At 32.4% G+C, this 22639-nt stretch overlaps 2 protein-coding genes across 3 annotated transcripts in view; one reads left to right on the top strand and one right to left on the bottom strand.

Moving 5' to 3' along the window:
• Positions 1-9621, top strand: part of LOC143255613 (sodium/glucose cotransporter 4-like) — a 64334-nt gene extending 54713 nt beyond the window's left edge. For both annotated transcript variants that reach the window (XM_076511514.1, XM_076511513.1), the window contains 5 exons: positions 350-500; positions 6388-6556; positions 6825-7046; positions 7547-7754; positions 8822-9621. In XM_076511514.1, coding sequence (XP_076367629.1) covers positions 350-500; positions 6388-6556; positions 6825-7046; positions 7547-7754; positions 8822-9036 — 965 coding nt within the window. In that variant the 3' untranslated portion in view covers positions 9037-9621. The remainder of the gene's footprint in view (positions 1-349; positions 501-6387; positions 6557-6824; positions 7047-7546; positions 7755-8821) is intronic.
• Positions 1472-6472, bottom strand: LOC143255614 (uncharacterized). The gene is made up of 2 exons (XM_076511515.1): positions 6336-6472; positions 1472-4644 (listed from the first exon to the last, which is right to left on the bottom strand). Exons 1-2 carry the CDS (start codon positions 6352-6354, stop codon positions 4259-4261), a joined length of 405 nt encoding a protein of 134 aa, XP_076367630.1. The 5' UTR covers positions 6355-6472; the 3' UTR covers positions 1472-4258.
• Positions 9622-22639: the final 13018 nt, after the last annotated feature.

The raw sequence follows: 22639 nt of genomic DNA, 5'->3' as shown, positions 1-22639 counted from the left end.
ATTAGCTGAAATGTTTGTTAAATAGTATAGATGACTAGATCAATATTCAAGAAAGTATAATGAATCGTTAAGTAATAAATTAAGAAAACTGAAATGCAACTACCCATAAGTGACTCATATAAGGTACTAGATAATGTGTTTACAGCTTTAGTGGTTCATAAAACTAAACATATTGAATTGTGTACATGTTGTAGTAATAAGGGCAATTGAATGCATATTATAAAGATATGTATATAAATGTAAACCATCAATTATACAGTTTTGAAATTTATCAATGAAGTAATTTAATAATGCAGTATATAAAAGCAAATATGTAAGAAAAATTACTTAAGTTGGTTCTATATTTTAGGAGCAAGTGGTCTTATGCTAGCTGTAATGATGGCAGCTTTGGTTACTTCTCTGACTTCTGTATTTAATAGCAGTTCTACTTTGTTTGCAATTGACATCTGGAATAAGATTAGACCACGAGCTACAGAGATTGAAGTCTTGGTTGTTGGAAGGTTGGTAGTATTAAACTATATTTTAAAACTTATGAATTATCTTAGAAATGATTTTATTTATATATTTTCAACATTTGTAGGCAGCATATCCATTTTAAGTTTGTTTTATCAGTTTCTGTGATATGCAGTCAAATAATGGTGAAAGAAGTGAGAAGCAGTTTATCTGTACTTGTGTGTATTTATAGTGGAAGTTAGTACCTCAGTATGCAAGTATAAAAAGGAATAATACAAGCAGAAATATGATAAATATGCCAATAATCAGAAGAGAAGTAAGTCTGCCTTTATGAAGTTAGTTTGATGCACATAGATTGTTATCCATTTGTAATAAGATGTAAATAATTGTCTAAGTCACATAACCCTATGTGTTGAGTATGTGCTGACTGGTAGTATTAGTGTTGTGGAAACTGCTGCAAGTAGTGGCTATAATATCTCATTATTTTATGATAAACCTTGTATGTATAAAGATAAAATGTGTCTGTTTGCACCCTAAATCTTCTGAGCCTGTGGCTGCAAGTGGTTGTTTCAATATTGCATTCTTTCATGATGCATGTGTGTGTGATATATCATGGAAATTTCATTTCTTTTACCCAAACTATTCTGACCCTACTAAGCCAATCTCGACCAAAATTTGTATGTAAACACTATGGATTGTACTTTGTGGAATGTTCTAAGGGGACCAAGATTCAACTTAATTGTATTTCTATTTTGTAAAGCTTGTTCATTAATTACTCCCAGCCTATTGAGTCAATCTCAAACAATGTTAGCAAGTTGACACTTTAAATAATGTTAAATTCTGTAGGAATATATAAGATTTTCTCATGGTTAGTGAGATGCAGGGTGTTCAAAGGTGAGATCATCTTAAAATCTTTATTTATTGGTAGATGGAAAGCAAACTTTAAACATTGTTTATGAAGCTTTGTTATAATTTTGATAGTTTATGTTCAAATAATTACTTTACCAACATCATATATTTCAAACTTATATTGTTTTAATTAACTTTAAGCATTCTCCATTAGTTAAGGGTTATTTCAGCTTGTTAATTATATTTTTAAGGAATAATTAACATTATATTTTATTACATCATAACTTTTGAGAGTATATGCATAAATTATATTGTATTAGATTACAACAGTATCAAAAACCAATTAAACAAGTTTCTATCATTTGGGCACGTTTTTCTTGATTGTTCTGTAGAAATAATGCAAATTCTAGTTCACATTTCATTTCTTCAGCTGAAAGATTTATAAATTTACACAGATTCTCAAACTAATAATAATCAAGTGATAGTCCTAACCAACAAACAGTACTATGCAGCCATCCACTTGTTTAACATCCTCTTGTATCTGAGGGACAAACTGAAGAAAAATGTACAACGTTCACTGTTTTGGTAATCAATGTATAACGTTCTAACAGACTTGCTCACTAACTAAGTGAATGACTAACTTGTGCATTTCAATTATTACAATTTCTTTTTGAAACTTAGACAATTCAGATGCCATGTAAATTCTAGACACTGTTGCAAACAGTAAAAAATAAATTTAAAAATTAAAAACATAAGTTACAATAATACTGATGCATTATGTTTGATGTTAAACAGAGGAGAATTGATTTTTAAACTAAATGGATCAAAGAAATAACATTATGTAAACTAATATATAATTTACTTGTTTTCAGAATTAAGATCTTTGCACATTTCACTGTTGAGATCCACCTTAAGAGTTTTGGATACTTAATATGCTGTGACAATTATATGTTTATAGATGAATTTATCCAAACACTGTCTAATCCTATGTAACAACCTACTTTCTTTATCTTATTTTGAAAGAACAAGATAGCATTCTAACGCATGAAAATGGCTGAGAAAGGTCAGCTTTTGAATTGGTTATTCACATTTCATATACATAACTGACTGTATATAAAGAACCATTACTAAAAATTGATAGAGGTGAGTGAAACCATTGTTTGATTCAGTACCTGAGTAATATTTTGGCAAATAGAAAATACAGGAGGTTCTTATTTTATATTCTTGCTTGTTAATACTGGTAATCTGAATTCCTAATTTGTCCAAAACTATAAACTTAGTATTTTGATACTGCAAACATCTAATTTGAACCAGTGCTATATTGAACATTCTGCAAAACACACAACTCAACATTTTAAGTGTTTTTTTTAGTATTTACTTTTTAATTAAGAAACTGAATAATGTATAATACTAAAATTTGAATTACAACCTACAGTTTGTTACTAAACGTATTGACAAAAATTCATAAAATAGTAGTTTAATAAAATCTTGAATGTAAGTCAACAAACACAATGACATGATCTTTGATCCATGCTAGGGTTTGTGCAACCACAATCTTTCCAATACTATTGATGAACATTTATCTAATTACTGTGATGTTGCATTTCATGTAAATGTATTTTCAAATAACTTGTGATGTTGATATATTCATTTGAAGACATTGAAATGAAATGCAATCATGTGGCTAGCCAAATAAAGTAACTTTCATAAAGTGGTTTTGATGGAATTAATTATTAAGCAAATGCATAAGTCATATTCCTATGCAATTTTTTATCACTTAAAATATGCCTAGGTAGTTTGACAACCATTACCTGTAATGATTTGTGCATAAGCCCCTTTGTAATGATCTGTTAAATAATATTTTTGTGATGTTATTGTCTTTATATATAATACATAAATAATAAATGAATATCTAATACATTATAAATTATAACCAAGATGATCATAACGTGCTGAAAGTGTAACTGTAATTGAAGTAGTTGATGTATTTTGTTGAAATTCTGAATATTATGTCAAATACACTTAATCATCAACATCACAGAATAGTGACTGTACCCATTTATAAAAACTATTCTGAATAATAAAATTCGATAACATAAATCTATCTCTGGAAATCTACATCTAAAAGAAAAAATAAATTCAAATCATTCCTGTATGAAATTGTTCAATTCTTGCTCAATTTTCCATAATGTACTACCTCTTATTAATGTAATGTTATCCCCCTTCTTTAGAAAATAAGTGTCTTAAATGAAGTCCAGCTTTGTGTTTATGAATCTTAAACTATCATGTACAACAGATGAATAAATATATATTGCAAGTAACATCCTACAAATAGAGGATTCCCCCAAAATAATGAACTTGTTGCAAACAAAACTTTACCAACCCAAAACCAGGCAAATGTTCATTTGAAATTATTCAAAATATACACCCAGAAAAGATAAATGATAAATGCTTTCTAAACTTAGAGCTAATCTGCCATGCTCTAGAGAATGATATTATGGTGCTGTATTGGAAAAGACTGTTTACCATCGAGTTTGGTAATTCTTGAATGATGGGTTAACAGGATTAGTTTTACTGAGCTTATAATTATATAGACAGAAACTATTGTTGGGACCCATGCAGTATCAAATTATATAACCTAATTACACTATGTAACACAAATTTTGTTCCTGGATAGTATGTGTTATTTCTTAGTTGCTTATGTTGTTGTAAAAGTACAGAAAATGGCCATTATTCCCTTCAAACTTTGCTTTTGTTACCTGAATAATGAAATTTAGAAACTAACCTATTTTCTATGTAAAAATTAGCAAATTTGCACATTTTCATTTACATAAGGCCTGAATAAAACAACATATGAATCAAGATTTACATGTATTTGTACCAAAGTTATACAAAAATGTTTAGAAGTAAGTAGTTTCTCAAGATTTGTGACTGTAGTGTAAATTATTTTCACATATCAGCCCCCAAATATAGTCTTGGCATTTGACTTTGTTTGACCAATATCTCTGACCAAGTCATTGAGGTCTCTTTGGTTGGGGTAGTATGGGTTTCTTTCACCAGCTGCACATCTGAAATTGTAATCTGGATCTTCAATGTCTATCTCCTCTTCTGAGGATGACTGCTTTCTCTCTGGCAGAGTGAGTACAGGGAGTTCAGGGCAGTGTGGCACTGGAGCAATGGATGATGAAAGGTACGGACACATGATAGCAGATGCATTCTTGCTAGCCTGACATTTCAAAGGGTCCACCATGCAGAAGTAGCAATTGCTGAAGTGGTCAGTTGGTTCATGCCAAATTGTTGGAATAGCGAACTTCTTGGCTGTCCTTTCCCCTTTGTAACATCCTGGAAAATAGCAAAATAAAATTGTTGTTGTTAAAAATAAATTTATTTCATCTACAACTAATGTATAAGAGGTTCATGCAAAATATTTTGATATTTTTTCTATACTATTGGAAATTAAAAAAAAAAAGATTTAAATTTTAAAAGGTCTAAAATTTTTATAATATAAAATCATACTATTCAAGCAAGCAAAAATTGTCCATCTTACCTTTTAGAGTTTTTTTGCAGTGCTCAGAAGTAAAATGAGGTGCCCAGGGTTTGTCTTGATCCCTGACAGGCATGTCAAAATATGCCTTGTGGGCTTCACACATTTTAGCAGATGCTGCTACTGAGTACTTTTTTGCTCTTACCTTGATAAATTGGCCACATACATAGCAGAATGCATCTGGAGAATGCTTGCAGCTTCTTGATGCCATCTCTGATGAAATCAGATAGGTCTATATGTTCACTTAGGCAGCTAGAACTAAATTGAAGTGATGAGTGGTGAGCCCCTATATATATTACTATGGAAAGCTCTTGAAAATTCTAAAAGGTTCTTGAAAATTCTTGTAAGTTGTGCAACATTCTAGAAAATTCTTGTAAGTTTGAGAAAATTCTCTATCAGCTACTCAGCACTGAATCTACCTTGAATTTTCTGGAAAATGGGTAAATATGAAAATGTCAATACCCAGGTCACAAAAGCAAAGTTTGAAGAGAAAAATAGGTGTTTTCCATTTACTTTAGGCATAAGCAATTAGGAAATAACACTTTCTGCCCAGGAACAAGAAAAAAGAAAAAAATTTTGTTACTTAGTGTTATATAATGTGAAGAAAAACTCCTACAAGTGTTCTTGAGTACTGCAAAAGAAACTCCCTCTAACATGTTAAATAAGAGAAACTATTTCAAGGTTAGAAAGGTTTTAATTGTTTTGGATGGATGCTAATAGCACATATGAATAGAGGTGATGATTAACTGAATCAGTTTCAAAATCTGTATAAATCTGTATATTTATACGAAACATTTTTAGTATGTTTTGAATAGGTTTTGCTTCTTTTCCATAATCAAAATCTTTCAATACTTTTTCCATATACTAAAAGGATTGCAGAAAGGGAGGTGGAGAGAAAATTGTAAATGAAAACTGGGGGATAAATATTAAGATCCCCAACTATACTATAAGAAATTCACCATAACGACTGCATAGCCCTTGAATGTCTCAACCGTATAAACTTATAAATATGGCCACTAATTTTGGCATCATAAAGAAGTAAAATATTAAATTAATTAAATTTAAAATACTGATCATTGAAAGAAAAGATTAAATAAAACCACAATCATTGTGTAGAAAGTAATTTCAAACTTTTGTATATATCTATTTTTTACTTTAGGAAATCAAGTTTTGTGGCTACATTTTTTGATAAATTACCTTGCATACAAAATACAATAACTTTAGGTAATATCTTGTATTTTAAAGTAAGCTGCATGTTGCATTCTTATGATGCTTAATGGATAGAAATATGTAATTGTATAGTTTTTAGATGAAAACCTATCATTAAACAATTTTATATTATGCTCACATTGTGAATAGTCACATATATAAATGTCAGTGCAAATGTCACTTGAACATTTACTTGTGCCATTTTTTGTGAGTTTCATTTCATTGGGTGCTAAGTAGATAGTAGTAAAATTAGGTATACGGTTATTTTACATTTTGTTACCTGATGTGAACCAACTCATGTTTATCTCTGTATTATGTTTTTATTTTCCGAGAGTCTTCATCGTTGTCCACATGGCAATCAGCATTGCTTGGATTCCAATAGTTAAACAAGCTCATAGCAGTCAGCTATTCCACTATACACAAAGTGTCTCCAGCTACTTGTCCCCACCAGTCTGTGCTATATTCATTCTTGCTTTGTTGTGGGAAAGGATAAACGAAATTGTAAGTTTCTTTTCCATAACTTTTCCACATAGATTAACATTGATTTATTATGTTTTTGGATATGGTAGCTAACATATATATATAAATCAATAAATATTTATAATTACATTGATAAAGCAAAGGAAATTTCAAACTGTTGAATAATGTTAATGACAGAGAGCTCTTAAATCTGTGAATTAAATAATGAAAATAAAAAACACCTATGATTTAAATATTGAATTTGATTTGATTATATAAAAGTATTCCCAATAATGTTTTTAATTTTTAGGGAGCTTTCTTTGGGTTAATGGCTGGATTTATCTTGGGCATGATTCGTTTTATCATGGATTTCTTCTTTATTCCTCCACCTTGTGGTGACGGCAAGCCAGATTTACGCCCATTCTTTGTCTCAAAAATTCATTATCTACATTTTGCCATCATTTTGTTTGTAGTCACAGCCATTACTGCTACTGTTGTTAGCCTTTTAACAAAACCCATCAACAAAAAGCATGTAAGTAGTATTGAAACTGTGTTTAGTTACCAACTAGTATTCATTCAATCTTGTTTATTCATTCATGTATTTGTAGAAGGTTTTGTAAAGTTATGAACTATGCATTGCATATAGTTGTAATGAAGAAATAGTATGAAAATTCAGTTATTTGTAAATATTTTGTGATAGATAAGAAGACTGAATGATGGGGCCAGTGATCTAATCAAGGCCAGTACTATGACAATGTTAATGGTTTTCAATAATTTATTTTGACTGCATATAGTTGGTGCTATTTCCTCTATCATCAATAAATTAATTAACTTTTAGGTAGTAAAAAGATTAAATTTGCCTGATTTTTTTTGAAATGCAGACAAATAACACAAGGATGAATGTGAAATATATTTTAACAATAAAACTTGCATCATTCAAAATTTATTTTGAATGTTGTACTAGTGTTAAATTATCACAAAACTTTTGGAGGCCTTACTGATTTTAGTTGTACCTTTTTTCTTTTTTTGTAGTTGTATCGTTTGACATTTAGTACTCGACATAGCACTCAAGTTCGAGCTGAAATCGACCTGCCAATCATTACATTGTCTCAGTCTGTCTTACAAGGTCCCCATATCACTGAAGAAAAGCAAGACACTTCTACAAGCCTGAAAACTACAGAAATGAAATCCTTAAGCCACAAGAAATCTCGAAGTGAGCCAGGAGGAACTTCAAAATTTCGTAAGTTGCACATAAAATATACCTCCAATATTAATGCAATTACATAACAGGAAAAAAACGCCACATTACTAACATATAAATTGAAACGTGTTTTAACACTAAACATATGTATTCTACTTTTCTGATTGTAAGTCCATTATATTGTGTGCTTAATTCTGTGGAGGTAAGAATTACTTCACTATAGAAAAACTTTTTATATCATAAATATGATAGTTCATAATGGCTATTTGAAAATACTACATTTACCATGATATAATTCACACTCTTTTGCTGTAGATGGGTCAACCTAATAAAGTGTACAAGTTTTTTTTATATATTTTTATTGCCGAAAATTAACTTGTTGCTTCACAATTTCATTTGTAGAAAAAGTAATGATGTTTTGGTTTTCAGAACATTTGTAGAGAAATATATATTTATGTTAAATGTTTGCTAAAAATTAAATTGCAAATTGCAAGGCTAAATTTTTGGATATTTCTTCAAATGAGTTTATTTTACAGAGAAATGGTGAAAACTCGTGTAAATATTTTATATTCACGAATGTTACTTAGCACAGTGACAGAATGATTCACTATTTTGTTAGAAGTTTTGGGCATCTTCCAAAAGCATTTACAGTAAACTGTTTTGTAGTATCAGAAGCTGTTCTTTGACTTTATTCAGTGCATTTGTATTCTTTTTTTTATATGGATTATTAGTTATGAAAATGAATAACAATTAGTACCAAATAGATATTTTATATATATTTTTTAAATAAATTTGAAAAAGTAAGAAATGATGACTTTGTTTTTATTAAAGGTTAAGATACCTTTTTAAACAAACAAATAATTCTTATAGTACTGTGTGCGTAATTTAAAGTGCCTTACATATTTCATTGATGAATTATGGTATCCTTTAAACTTTTACTACAAGAACAGTTACTTAATTTTTACTTAAAGTGTATTTTATGTATGATTTACTTGTAGCATCCTTACAAATATTCTAATGAAACCAACCACTTGACAGCAGTTGTATAAAAGAAAAGCACTAATAATACCGTATTACGCATGATCCATATTGTATTGTTTTAATAGGTTTACCTTGGTGGAAGAGGGGTGTTGTATTCATTTGTGGCATCAATCTAAACCATAAATCTGCTCAAACAAAATCTTGGCATTTATCTTCTCAAGAGCAAATCGTAGAAGCTGAAAAATTCTTATCGGAACGCCCTCTATGGAAGAAAGTTTGTAATGTTAACGGAATTGTACTTTTTTGTGTGGGTGTATTTCTATATACATTTTTTGCTTGATTTTTGAAGAGTGAAATGAAGTTAAATTAGATTTTATGTTGAAAGTAAATATAATACCAACTATTATTAAATGTTTTTGGCTATCGTTTGTTTTATAAAACGTTCTCTCTTTTACATTGTACGCTGTTCCTAAATTTCCACTAATGTTAATCAAAGTAGCTTTGTAAGGAAATGTTCTTGTTGCTGTACCTATGATGATGATAATATAATATAGCCATCAGTAGTTCCTGGTCAAAAGTATGCTAACATTATTGATCAGAACTAAAATTAAGTCACTTGTGTATTATTCATTTTACAGATCTGAGTTCCTACTCACCTAAATTATTGTTCAAAAAACAAAATTCTATCGTGGATTTATCAATGCCACAATAACGCCCTCTGAGTTTTAACCAATTTGGGATATATAGCTTAGTTGTAAATCCATATATACAAAACGAGCAGAGAAAAGTAATCTTTATAAGCATAGCAATACATATATATTATTCAACTATTTCAAACATTTATGAGCACTGATATTCAAGTAATTACCTTTTAAAGGAAAACTATTACTCGCAAATGGCATGAATAAAAGTTTAACTAATTTTACATGTTTTGGATGTTTATTACATATATATTCCTCCCATTTATAGTCATAATGGATTGAAGCTTGTAATAGCATTCAAAAAGTGTTTGACATTTTGGATTTTGCTTGATATCCCTACATTAGACACGTTGACTATAATGGAAAATCAGAAACAAAGGTATGGAGGTGAATGCTTAAGCCCAAAATGTCTTACCTTTTACTACCTTTTTCTGTCTGCATCCTGATGTGGGAAGGCAGTTATTCTTAGTTATTTAAATTGTAAAAGAACCACAAGATTTTGAAAATGCACAAGATATATCACTTTGTAGATATGGATGATGTTATTTATCTTTTGACTTGTATATGTGTGGGTTTAACTATGTAGGACAAGCTTCTAATCCTTTACATTGAAGGGTTAACCTACACAGATCACAAAGTAAAAATGGTATTCCTCATACAATAAAAACAGATTATTTTAATAAACACTCTTTCAGTAATGTTAGAATAACCATCTTTGAGAAGGCATTTCATATCGTTATTATGAGAGAGAGAATAATAATATATACTCTTCAAAAAAAGAAACGCAAAAGGCAAAATTTGAGACATATTGTTAACAAGTTTATTCCGGGTAGTTCTGTATGACATGTGTGAAACTTTGCACATTCACTGCTGAACATCCAAAGTCTGCAAAGGCGAAGTCCACGCTTACTAGTTGACGTTTAACGTCACTCAACGTCAATAACGAGTATGCCCCCCGTGAGCATCAATAACTGCTTGGCATCTCCTGCCCATGGAAGCGATGAAATGACGAATCACATCCTGTGGAATGGCTGTCCACTCAGCCTGCAAAGCTGCTGCAAGCTGAGGTAGAGTCTGCGGTTGAGGTTGTCGCCGTCGCAGACGTCGGTCCAACTCGTCCCAAAGGTGTTTGATGGGGTTTAAATCTGGTGATCTGGAGGGCCATGGAAGAACGTTGATGTTGTGGTGTCTCAAGGAGACATTGATGAGTCGGGCTGTGTGAGGACGGGCGTTGTCATGTTGAAAAACGTCGTTGACGCTCATCATGATGGGTTGCACATGGGGGCCCAAGAATCTCGTCGACGGTTGCGTACGGTCTGATTGGAAATCCTACGCAGCCCTGGTATGGTTGAGGCAGTAGACGTCGCAGTGGTGGTCCTATCCCGAAGGTGACGTAACCGGATGTAGCGATCTTGTGCGGGCGTGGTAATAAGAGGTCTGCCAGATCGTGGACAGTCACAAGCTGATCCATGTTGTTGGTGACGATTCCATAGCCTTGTGATGGTGCTTGGGTGGACATTCACAGCTCTGGCAACATCTGATCGAGATTCGCCTGCTTTCAAGTGACCAATGGCGTTGTTGCGTTGTGCTTTCATCAGTCTTGGCGTAACTGTATTGGAACTGAACTATGGAAACCGGGAACCTGTCACTTTTATAGGAATGTTGCACTTGCAGAACATGCAGATCTCTCAAACAAATTTATTGGACACGAATGCGTTTTGGCGAAAAATCCGATGTTTTCCTCCGTTTTCAAAATGCACAACTTTTATTGTCATTTTGGTCTGACAATCAGTGCCTTAGCACGTGTAACATCACATGCTCTGAGCTTGTAACGTTATTACATATATTTCTCTTTAAAATAACAAAAATATCCCTTTTGCGTTTCTTGTTTTGGAGAGTATATTTTAAAAATAAAACCCTATATTCTTATGAACTAAAAAAGGCTTGTCAAAATAAAAATGGAAACATTAAGTAAAAACGTTATTTCAAATTTTAATTTTTAAACTCAATGAACGTGTAGGGCTAAAGGTAAAAGCAACAGTAAATGGATTGATTTTGAAAAGTTTTGTAAAAAGTCTATTACTACTTTTGATAAATCTGATAATATAATTCATAACTAAATAGTTATTTGAAATAAAAAAAATACAAAATTTAGATTGTTTTTGAAAGTAGGTGTTAAATTTTACTTTTAATAATATTAATGTAAAATATTTAATTATTGATCTAATAACCTTTCAAAATACAAATATTCAAAATCTTATAATAGACTTTAAACATAAAATATATCATTTATTTTTACTATTGGCCCGGCATGGCCAAACGCGTAAGGCGCGCGACTCGTAATCCGAGGGTCGCGGGTTCGCGCCCGCGTCGCGCCAAGCATACTCGCCCTCCCAGCCGTGGGGGCGTTGTAAAGTGACGGTCAATCCCACTTTTCGTTGGTAAAAGAGTAGCCCAAGAGTTGGCGGTGGGTGGTGATGACTAGCTGCCTTCCCTCTAGTCTTACGCTGCTAAATTAGGGACGGCTAGCCCAGATAGCCCTCGAGTAGCTTTGTGCGAGATTCCAAAAAAAAAAAATAAATTATACCATACTTTATTCACAAGTGCTTAAGAAAGTATTTTTCATTTACAATCATCACAATTTACCGTCAGTTTTATGTACAACAAACTTATTTCACCTCATTTTTTTATTATAAATAATTCTTTGAATAATTTAATTATTTAAAAATAGATAATTTACTTTCTAGTAACAATGAATTATAATCGTATTGATAGTTACAGTGGAATACAACTGGTTAGTAAAAGGATTATGCAATCCCTTCAGTCTCGGACCCAGCATGGCCTGGTGATTGAGGCATTCGGCTCGTAATCTGAGGATCAAGGGTTCGAATCCCTGTCACACCAAACATGTTCGTCCTTTCAGCCGTGGGGGCGTTATAATGTGCTGGTCAATCTCAGTATTCGTTGGTAAAAGAGTAGCCCAAGAGTTGGCGGTGGGTGGTGATGACTAGCTGCCTTCTCTCTAGTCTTACGCTGCTAAATTAGTGACAGCTAGAGAACACTAAGTCTTGATGTGTTTGTCAAGTAATTGTTTCCTTGTCACGTGAAATGTCTAGTCAGTGTACGAAGTCATAATTAGCCTTATTCTCTTTATTTTCTATACAAGCAGTCATTAAGGATGGTCAGTGGATAGAATGCTATCTTCTGTCATAGCTGACTGAAAGTAAACCAATCAGATTTTATATAAGAGATAAATACATATATCTAGCACAATTATACACTTAGTAGCCATTTTATCAGGCACACCTATTTAGTACCGACACATTTGCATGTGAAGGAAAAGATAGTCAAATATGATGGGAGAGATATATGTTAAAAAAAAAAGACAAGGATAAGTCTGTTTTTTCATTCTCTATTTTCTCAAGTTGATGTACATCTGAATGTCAAACTCATGCCTTCCTCTCATGATCTCTGTGCCTATAAGATGTGTATAGAAATACTACTGAGTTTTAACACACAAGCCAAGAAAAGTCGTCTAATTACGTATATTTGAGTAAAGCACAAAACTTCTAGTTTTGTTGATCTCAACTTTAAAAATGGAGAAAATGATTGTATTAAAGACTGACACATAAGATACCTGAGGTAGCCAAACTATTAACAGATGGCAATATATGATTAATTTCCAAAATTATTATTTCTGATTTAATTCGGTGTCTATATTATTGAAGTAATCTGTTTAGTGCTGCCGTCTATTAGTGGCTTATGAATATTTCTACTAGATCATTCACTCATAACAGAATTTCATAATAATAGCTACAGTTTTAAATGTGAGGTTTAATACATAACAATTTTTATTTAAATCTTACGGAGGTAAAATATTTGCAGTGTGCTTTTATATAAAAACAGTTTAAATTAGTGCAGTTTAGTTTTCTGGGTTAACCAGGGCCCAATAATTCCAGACCAAAGTCCTCAATGGATTTCAGATGGTCACCGATGGTATCAGTTATTTAACTTCTTGGTATTCAATAGGCCATTTACGTAATCTCTAAATTGAACAATTGTAATATACTGGTTATTTCCAAGTAGATACAAGTGAGAATATTCTGATTTTTCGGCTCTTCCGAAAATATGTGATGACTCATGTTCATGTCTGAGTGGAGAGGTTTACTAGATGCCTGTGAAAGAAAACAGTAGTGAGATTGAAACATGTTTTAGCCATAACTAATATGTTTATTTATTGACAAGGTCAATTAAATACGCATAAAACAACAGAAATAACAGTAATAGGAGCAGAATATTTATTAACAAAGACTGATTTTATCTTTGTGTTTTCTATAATGCACAAGATATAGGAAGTTAACTCTATTGAATTAATTGTAGAGAGAATACAAGTCTTTGTATACATTTCAAACAGGAGGTTAACGACGTCATGTTCTACTTGTACTCTTTGTAGTTAGTTATTTTTCATTTTTGTTATTACATACACAACTGTTATTTATTTACTTTATAATTATATTTTATGAACACGTTTTTTCAAACTGTATTTATATCCAATTTTGCCAATAATTGCTGTTCTGATCTATAATTATTTGTTATTATTTTAAACTATAATTATACTATAACTGTACGAGGTCTGTTCAAAAAATACGCGGACTGTTTGAATTGCGCGGCTCCAGTTGGTTCCAGGGAAATCCACTTAGTGTCGCTAGGTTTGCACAGATCAGCTAATTACGACGCCATTTCCCGATTGCAGATATCTTCATTTGTGTATTAGCTACGCGGTTTTAAGTGAAGTGCGATTTTTTTCGTTTGGCGGATTTCAGAATGAATGACCTGAAGGAGCAACGACTTGCTGTGAAATTTTGTGTTAAGCTTGGAAAATCTGCGACTGAAACTTTTGCAATGCTTAACACGGCTTACGGTGATGTTGCTATAAAGCGTACGGCATGTTTCAAGTGGCATGAACGTTTTAAGAATGGTCGACAGTCCATTGAAGATGATGATCGTCCTGGATGTCCTTCCACGTCAACTGGCGACCCACACGTCGACAAAATCAACACCTTGGTGCGGGAAAATCGACGTCTGACTGTCAGGGAGCTTGCTGAAGAGTGTGGGATATCAGTTGGATCTTGTTACGAGAATTTGACCGAAAAATTGAAGATGCACCGCGTTGCTGCGAAATTTGTGCTTCAGAACTCGTGAGTTTTTGGCCAAACACTCGATCACTGTTCTTCCCCACCCCCCCTACTCACCTGACCTTGCTTCTTGCAATTTTTTCTTGTTCCCCAAACTCAAAAGACCCTTGAAAGGAAGAAGATTTGAGACGATTCCCGAGATTAAGGCAAATGCGACGAAGGAGCTGGAAGACATTACAAAAAAAGCGTACCAGGACTGTTTCAACAAGTGGAAACACCGTTGGGATAAGTGTGTGCGTTGTGGAGGAGAGTACTTTGATGGGGTCCCAGACCTGTAACTTCTAAATAAAGTACATTTTGTTTTATGACGTCAGTCCGCGTATTTTTTGAACAGCCCTCTTATGTTGTGATTAATTAAGTGTTCCGCCTTCTTATGCTCTCGGAGATTGACGTCGCTTTTGTCATCAATATAGCTACTAATATTTGTAGAAACTTTAGAGGAATCGTTAGAACTCATGTGGATAAAAACTTTGTATTATAAATAAAGAAGGTAATAAAATATTTGGTTTATGTTTTACTACAAAGAATTTTTAGGATTAGACAGTCTAAGTGGTATATTTATTAATAAATAAATTGGCCAATATATTGACAATTTCAAACAAGTCGTTCAAACATATATAGATTTATAGACTCAAACCTGTGTATTGAAACATTATTTTCTGCTTTAAGGTTAATAGTTTATGTAAAAATGTTTCATTTTTTAAAATAACAAATATATTTTTTCGATATTATTTTCAACATATATAATGTAGTTATAGATAAATTAGAAATTTTGTTTAATGGAATGTTTATGTATTTTACAGTATTATTATTAAACCTAAATTGATTTTTCACACATTGTGGTATTTCTATTTACGGCAAAGCTACTGAGGCTTTCTACTACCATTCCTAATTTTGAATTACTAAAGAAAAGAAAGGCAGCCAGTGAGCAACATTCCACTACCACTATCTATGCTAAAGGTGTATTTACTGTTTTTATAATTCACCTGAAGGTTAAAATGGGGGTAATATTTTGTAATATTATTTTTATTCAAACCCAGCTTCCACAAACCAAGTCCAGAGCTTTACTATGGAGCGAATCTACGCCCAACAGTTTTTGGAATTGCATAGTAACATGAAGATGTAAAATACTTAGATGATAGTTGCAAACGCTTTAGTTATACTAATTATATTTTTCAGCTAATTAATTTGGAATCAGTGCCCGATCTCACTAATGCTCTTGTGGCTGAATTGCAGCGAATCCCCGAAGCCATGTTCCAAAATCTAGTGAAAGGCTTTCCCAGAAGAGCGGAAGCTGTTATAGCAACAAAGACCAACTCCATATTAATGACCATGGTTTTGGAATGAGATGTTCAACAAGCGTATATGGATATAATGGTCGGGTGTCCACATACTTTTGGCCATGTAGTGTATATTGTCTAGTGTTGAATCGAAGAACCAGGAAGATGATTGTTGGGTTTATTAGTGACTAAGTTGTATAATTCTTAACAAGAAAATTAATGCACAGCTAGAGAGCTAATGTATATTATAGATGGCACAAGACAAATTTATTTCACTTAATAGCTCGTGTTCATTATAAAGTTAAATAGCTTGTAAAAAACGTCTAAAAATATAAGATGTTAACAGTGAAAAAATAAAAATGATAATTCAACACCTTATGAGAGTTAATCAAACAGAAACATGATCATAAACATAACAAACTAGTAATATGCTAATGAAAACATATAAAGCAAAAGTGCGTAATAGGAACATCTATTTACTTTGGATGACACTTCAAAGAACTTTTCATAACCAAAAAATTGCATAAAAGGAGCTGAAATAAAACTACAACACGAACATGTACGTAAAGGGAAAGGAATTGTACTTTATTTAGAAAAGCATTTATAGAAGTTAAACACATTAAAAGACAGAAATGCATCGCTTATGAATGTAAATAAAAACGAATAAAATATATTAGTAAAAAAGTATGGGAACTTAAACATGAGACATCACACTTCGAAAACACTCAGTTGTGTCAAGGTAGTTGCTCCAAATGAAACACAATAAAATAAATAAAACAAATAATTGAAAATGAATCATGAGGATTATCGAGAGAACTATTTTCTTTGCGTGGTACTGCAGAGATCGTAATCATTGAGATACATATAGCATACTAAAACCCAAGATGTCTAGTTCAAAAAGTCAATCCTATTAATGAAAATGATAAAACTGAATGTTTTCTCTAAATTCCCCAAAAGATCAATAAAACGCTTTGTATATAATCCATACCCAGAGCGACATATTCATTTGCATGGCTAAACTTGTAACCCAGTGTATTCAAAGATGACCTGGAGATGTGGTTCGTAAAATTGCGAGAACTCGTGATAGCCTGTAATAATGATCATCACACTGAACGCGATAGATAGCGGAAGAAGTTATTCCAAATGTCATATTTTTAAAATATTCTTCTACAATGGGATTAAATCTCTACATGTTAGAACAAAAAATATGTTATTGATTTATTCTTTTAGAGACCTGAAGTTGCCTTTTACTAATAAAATAAGTAATTTAATATTATAGGGGCTAAAATGCCAACTTTTATACGTTTTTGTTATCGCCTGTAGTGAGTCTGATTTTATAAACTGTTTTATTTATTTATTTTATTTTGTCATAGCTATAGAAATAGGGCTTTTAGAATAGTTTAAAATTTCTTTTATAAGCACATTATGTTATGTATTATAAATTTATCTCGGACGAGTCTCTGATTTATTATGTAACGTACGTTACTTATTAAGATATGAAACAGCCGGAGATCTCAGTTTTAAATTAGAAGTTAATCGAATGTCGATGTGAATCAAATTATGATTATGCCAACAAGATTGATACAAACAAGTTTTTTTCTGAACATAAAAATATTTCAATATGCAAATTATAATAAATTTATATCAATGATTATTGTAAATAGTTAATAAAAATATTGGTTTATGTACAAGAGTTTTATAAGTTTACAAGAACTGAATATTTTATTAACGGTCCATGTCCAAATTAATTCTGAGTTGATAATGTTACATCTCGCCTAAACTAGCGCTGTCTTTTCTTGGCTGGTATAAAAAAATGTTAAAAGCTGACTTTTTCCGATGAAGATATTTAATGTCTCCAGTAATTCAATTTAGTTGAACAGTACTTTATGTTCAAAATCTATAAACGTCACTCGTTAAATTCTGTAGTTTTCTGGTTAATCAGCGTTAATCACAATTACAATTGGAATTAGGCCCGGAATGGCCAAGCGTGTTAAGGCGTGCGACTCGTAATCTAAGGGTCGCGGGTTCGTATCCCCATCGCGCCAAACATGCTCGCCCTTTCAGCCGTGGGGGCGCTAGTTCAGATAGCCCTCGAGTAGCTTTGTGCGAAATTCAAAAACAAGCAAACAGTTACAGTTTCCAAGGCATAATTATAGCATACTGACTATAACTGACAAACAATAATAATAACTGTCTCTCGGCGCTTTGGTCTATATGGCTTGAGGCGAGATTCTCGAAATTTTGAGAATGTTCGAAAACACGCTAGCGTTTTCGTAAAACAAATATTGTTGATTCTTACTTTCAATAATTTTCTACAAATTTAGAGAACAAGCGGGACTTGCGCAATAAATATCCAATAGCATACGTCACATGCATCAAACTGAAACACAAATAGGTATTAAACTAAATATATAACTGTAAATCCATGACAATTCGATCCTGAACAGAATTGAAGAATATTCATGATATTGTATTAATTTAATAATATCTTCAATCTGGTTTTGTCCAACAAGAATTCTTTTGTTTTATATTTTAATATCTTTGAACAAATTCACTTTCTATTAAATATTTAGTGTACCCCAAATAAGAAATGTTATGAAATACCTCAAATCTACTTTTTCTTTAAAAAATCCTTTCTATTTTTACTTCCTTCTGTAAGAAAAGCTGTAAAATAAATTCCCAAATTCGTAAGTATTTTATGGAAATATTTGGATTTGTTAAAAATTATTTCCTACTTTTACGGCCTCTCACTCGCCCGGTGATATGTCTTCAGACTAACAACACTAAAACGAGGCAGAGCACAGATAGCCCTTTGTATAGCTTTGTGCTTAATTTCAAACAACACGACTTTTACGTATACCTAGATCACAAGTGCGTGTTCTTAGAGCAGTCATAAATATCCTCTTTAATTGTTTTAATTTGTTTTCAGGATGCGTGATTTTCTAAGAACTTCGTTTTCGCATTCGATAAAGGACGACAAATGAAAGGAAAACCGGAAGCTCAGACTGAAGATTAATATATTAAAGTTTTCAAACACTACTTAGTTTAAATGATTTAAAATAAATGGAAATCTTTGATTGGTATCATGAATTCCATTCTGATGGTAAGTATGATCAAATTTCCTCCAAGGAATAGTTCATCCACCGCTAATTACAAAATCATACAAATCTCAAAGAAATGTACATAGAAATACCAGAAATGTTAATATTCATGGTTTACAAAATAGTTTGATTCTCTGTAGCTTCTTCTCTAAATAATTCACGCTATGATGCTTTCAACGATTGCGATGGTTTGATAATATTTATACAAACATGTAATGTAACGGTGAAATGATTAAGCTGAATATATAGCACACTGTCTTATGCCTTAGGGACAGCAGAATGGTGTCGAATCTACAAGCCGAGAAGGGGAAAAGGAACTTTGATTATACACAGCGATAACCGGAATACGAGTTTATAATATTGTCATGTAGGTCATGAACAAAAAATACAAGCGAACGCAGAACTCAATAAGGCTATGAAATCTTCACTTTACGCTTCGCTGCTACAAAATAGTTGGCAACTTTGTCTTCGAGATCTATGGTCTTTACATGGAGGTGTTGGTTCGTTTTATTAAAGCTATTCGTGTTGTAAGCCCTGAACCTGCCGATCTCATCAGCGTCTGGATCACGCTGAAGATCACTCAATTTTCCGCTGCATCACACAGCGGCTCTGCTTGGCATACGATGACCTAAAGCCGCACTCTCAGGGGGCGGGCTCTATTCATGTTGGTTGGGTTTCAGATTTACGATGGCGATGCTCAACGAAATGTCACGCGTGAAATACGCCATGACGTTTGTATCACGAGCACGAGCAAACAAGCACAGTGGAAGAGAGAAAAATAGATAAGGAATTGCGTGCTATACCAGAGCAGCTCGAGTTAGGGTATCGTCTCAATTAAATGTTTCGATGGCTAGAAAGTTTCTAAAAGTTAATAGTATCCGACTCCAAGCAAACTCAATTGTCTCTGATTATTAGTGTTATTGAGTAGTTTTCAGACAGCAACTTACATCACTTCCCACCTGTCTATAGACCTCTAAGATTCTGTGTTTCGAGATCTACAAGATTGTAGTTGTATTTGTATTTTCTTCGTTACTGCATTATGCCAGTAAAGTGCAGTAGAGGTAACCGAAAAAAAACAACAACCTAAGAGTTAAAACTAAATATTATCTTTCAGACAAAAATATAATAAGATATGATTTAGTTCTTTTAACAGTAACTTCTAAGTGGTATTAATCTGTTTATTGAGCAACATTATTTCATTTCCTTTGAGATAGAAGTCGTGAGCCCAGAGTTGTACGACTTTTAAGTAGTTTCCAAAACATTTATTTTATCTTATATCTGTTTAACATTTCTAAATACGTGAATTATCCATAATCTATTTCAGCTTATGTTCATGCAACCAACTTTATATGTTCTTTAGGAATATTAGAATGTTTAAAATCTCCATGTTTTCCAGTTGGATTTAGCCATTAGCTTTTATTTCCTCTTGGTTTTGTGATATATTAGCTAATATTAAAAATACAAAAAGGTAGCATCCTAGTGAGGATTAAAGTCCTGAGTTGCGTTAGCACTCCTCATTGTATTGATAGGGAAAAAAAAAACATTGTCACGAACCACGCCATTAAACCACTGCAATATCAAAGTTTAGTACTTTAATGATTCGCAAGTAAGCTTATGTGAAATCATTTTTGCTATTGAAATGTCCACAGCAATTCGCTGCTTATGTTATACATTAAAATAAAAGTTTATGTTAAACTTGAACAACTAAGTAAATCTCATGTTAAACTTGAACAACTATGTGGATCTCATGTTAAACTTGAACAACTAGGTGGATCTCATGTTAAACTTGAACAACTATGTGGATCTCATGTTAAACTTGAACAACTAGGAGGATCTCATGTTAAACTTGAACAACTAGGTGGATCTCATGTTAAACTTGAACAACTATGTGGATCTCATGTTAAATTTGAACAACTATGTGGATCTCAATTTTACATAAACTTTGAAATATCTCTGTTTAATTGATATTTACTTTCTTCTGTCGTGTAAAGTAGTAATTATGTAAATTATGTACTTATAATTTTTTTATGTTTTTGCCTGCTGACATTTACTGGTATTTAGACGTATCGATACAGTTCAAACAATTGTATGCATCTGTCTTTCGTCGGCTCGGCATGGCCAAGTGGTGGTTAGGGCGCTCGACTCGCAATCTAAGAACCGCGGGATAGAATTCCTGTCACACCAAAAATGCTCACCCTTTCAACTATTCGTTGGTAAAGTGTATCTCAAAAGTTGGCGGTGGGTGGTGATGACTAGCTACCTTCCCTCTAGTCTTCCACTGCTAAATTAGGGATAGCTAGCGCAGATAGCCCTCGCGTAGCTTTGCACAAAATCCAAAACAAACAAACTCTCTGTTGGCTTTATTCAGTTGATACTGAATATGTAAAAACAACCCTGGTAGTATTTATTGTTTAAACACTTATATTTTTAAATTTTGTAATAATCGTGAATCTGAGTTTAGAAGAAATTACTTGAAACGATTTAGCACTATAAAAGTATAGGCACATTGGAGAGAAGCGGAAAAGTAGTACAAAAGTTTTAAAATAGAATTGATTAGTACTGTAACACATTTACTATTACACATTTATCTTAATGCCTACATTTGATTCAGGAAATTCTCGAGACCAAGAATCAACAATATGTGGTTCACGAAAATACTAGCCTGTTTTCGAGAATGTCGCACGACTGGTATGTAAAAACAAGTCATCACAAAGCACCAAGAGAAATATTTATATAAAGTTTGTCAGCTATAGTCAGTATAGTATAAGACTCTGAAGCTGTAATTGACATTAATGCTTATTAATCGAAAAACTACAGAATTTAACCAGGAACGTTTATAGATTTCGAACATTACAAATCGTTCAACTTCAGAGAATTAACTGCGGTCTTTAATATTTTTACGAAGACATTAGATACCTATCTTCCTTGCTAAATAGTGAGCTTGTAAACTGCGTTTACGCAGAACTAGCTAGCATTCCCGTCAAATGAAGAGTATTTGTGTATGAACATGAAAGTAATTTTTGCTTTGTCGACCTGGACCGTCGATAAAATATTTAGTTCCAGACCAGATAGAAGACTGAATTGTGTTTGTAAAATTTTTGTATAGAAACATATATCTGTATTAACTGTTTGTAATAACCATTATTGTAAATTGTTGTCGTTTTTTTTTTTTTTGTAGTTTGTATATTAAAATATATTTGTGCTGAAAAAGAAAATTGTGTGTATTAATGTTGTTAACAAATATAAATTTGATACACAGTGACATTCAGTTAACTTTTGAATTAAAATTTCCGGCTATTTGAAATCTTAACAACGTAATGTAGTAACTATGTGTGTTTCTTTTAACAAAGTCACATCGGGCTATCTGCTGTATCCACCGAGGGGAACTGAACCGATGATTGTAGCATTGTAAATCCGAGGACTTACCGCTGTTCCAGTAAGGTCAACATTATAACTTAAAGTTTCGTCCGCAAGAAATTATAATGCGTAACAGTACATTTTTCAGTTAAACAACGATTTTAAAGAGAAAATTCTTGTTGTTCAGAATATCAAGTTCAAAGTTATTTTACTACTCTTCTGACACTGGTACTTATATATGTATTTGTGATATTAACTAGCGTTATAGATACGATGTGTTCCTTTACTGGTATCAAGCAAAGTTAATTG

This window comes from Tachypleus tridentatus, chromosome 7 (assembly GCF_004210375.1).
Source record: "Tachypleus tridentatus isolate NWPU-2018 chromosome 7, ASM421037v1, whole genome shotgun sequence".
Lineage (NCBI taxonomy): Eukaryota > Metazoa > Arthropoda > Merostomata > Xiphosura > Limulidae > Tachypleus > Tachypleus tridentatus.
This window is presented reverse-complemented; position numbering and strand designations above follow the sequence as displayed.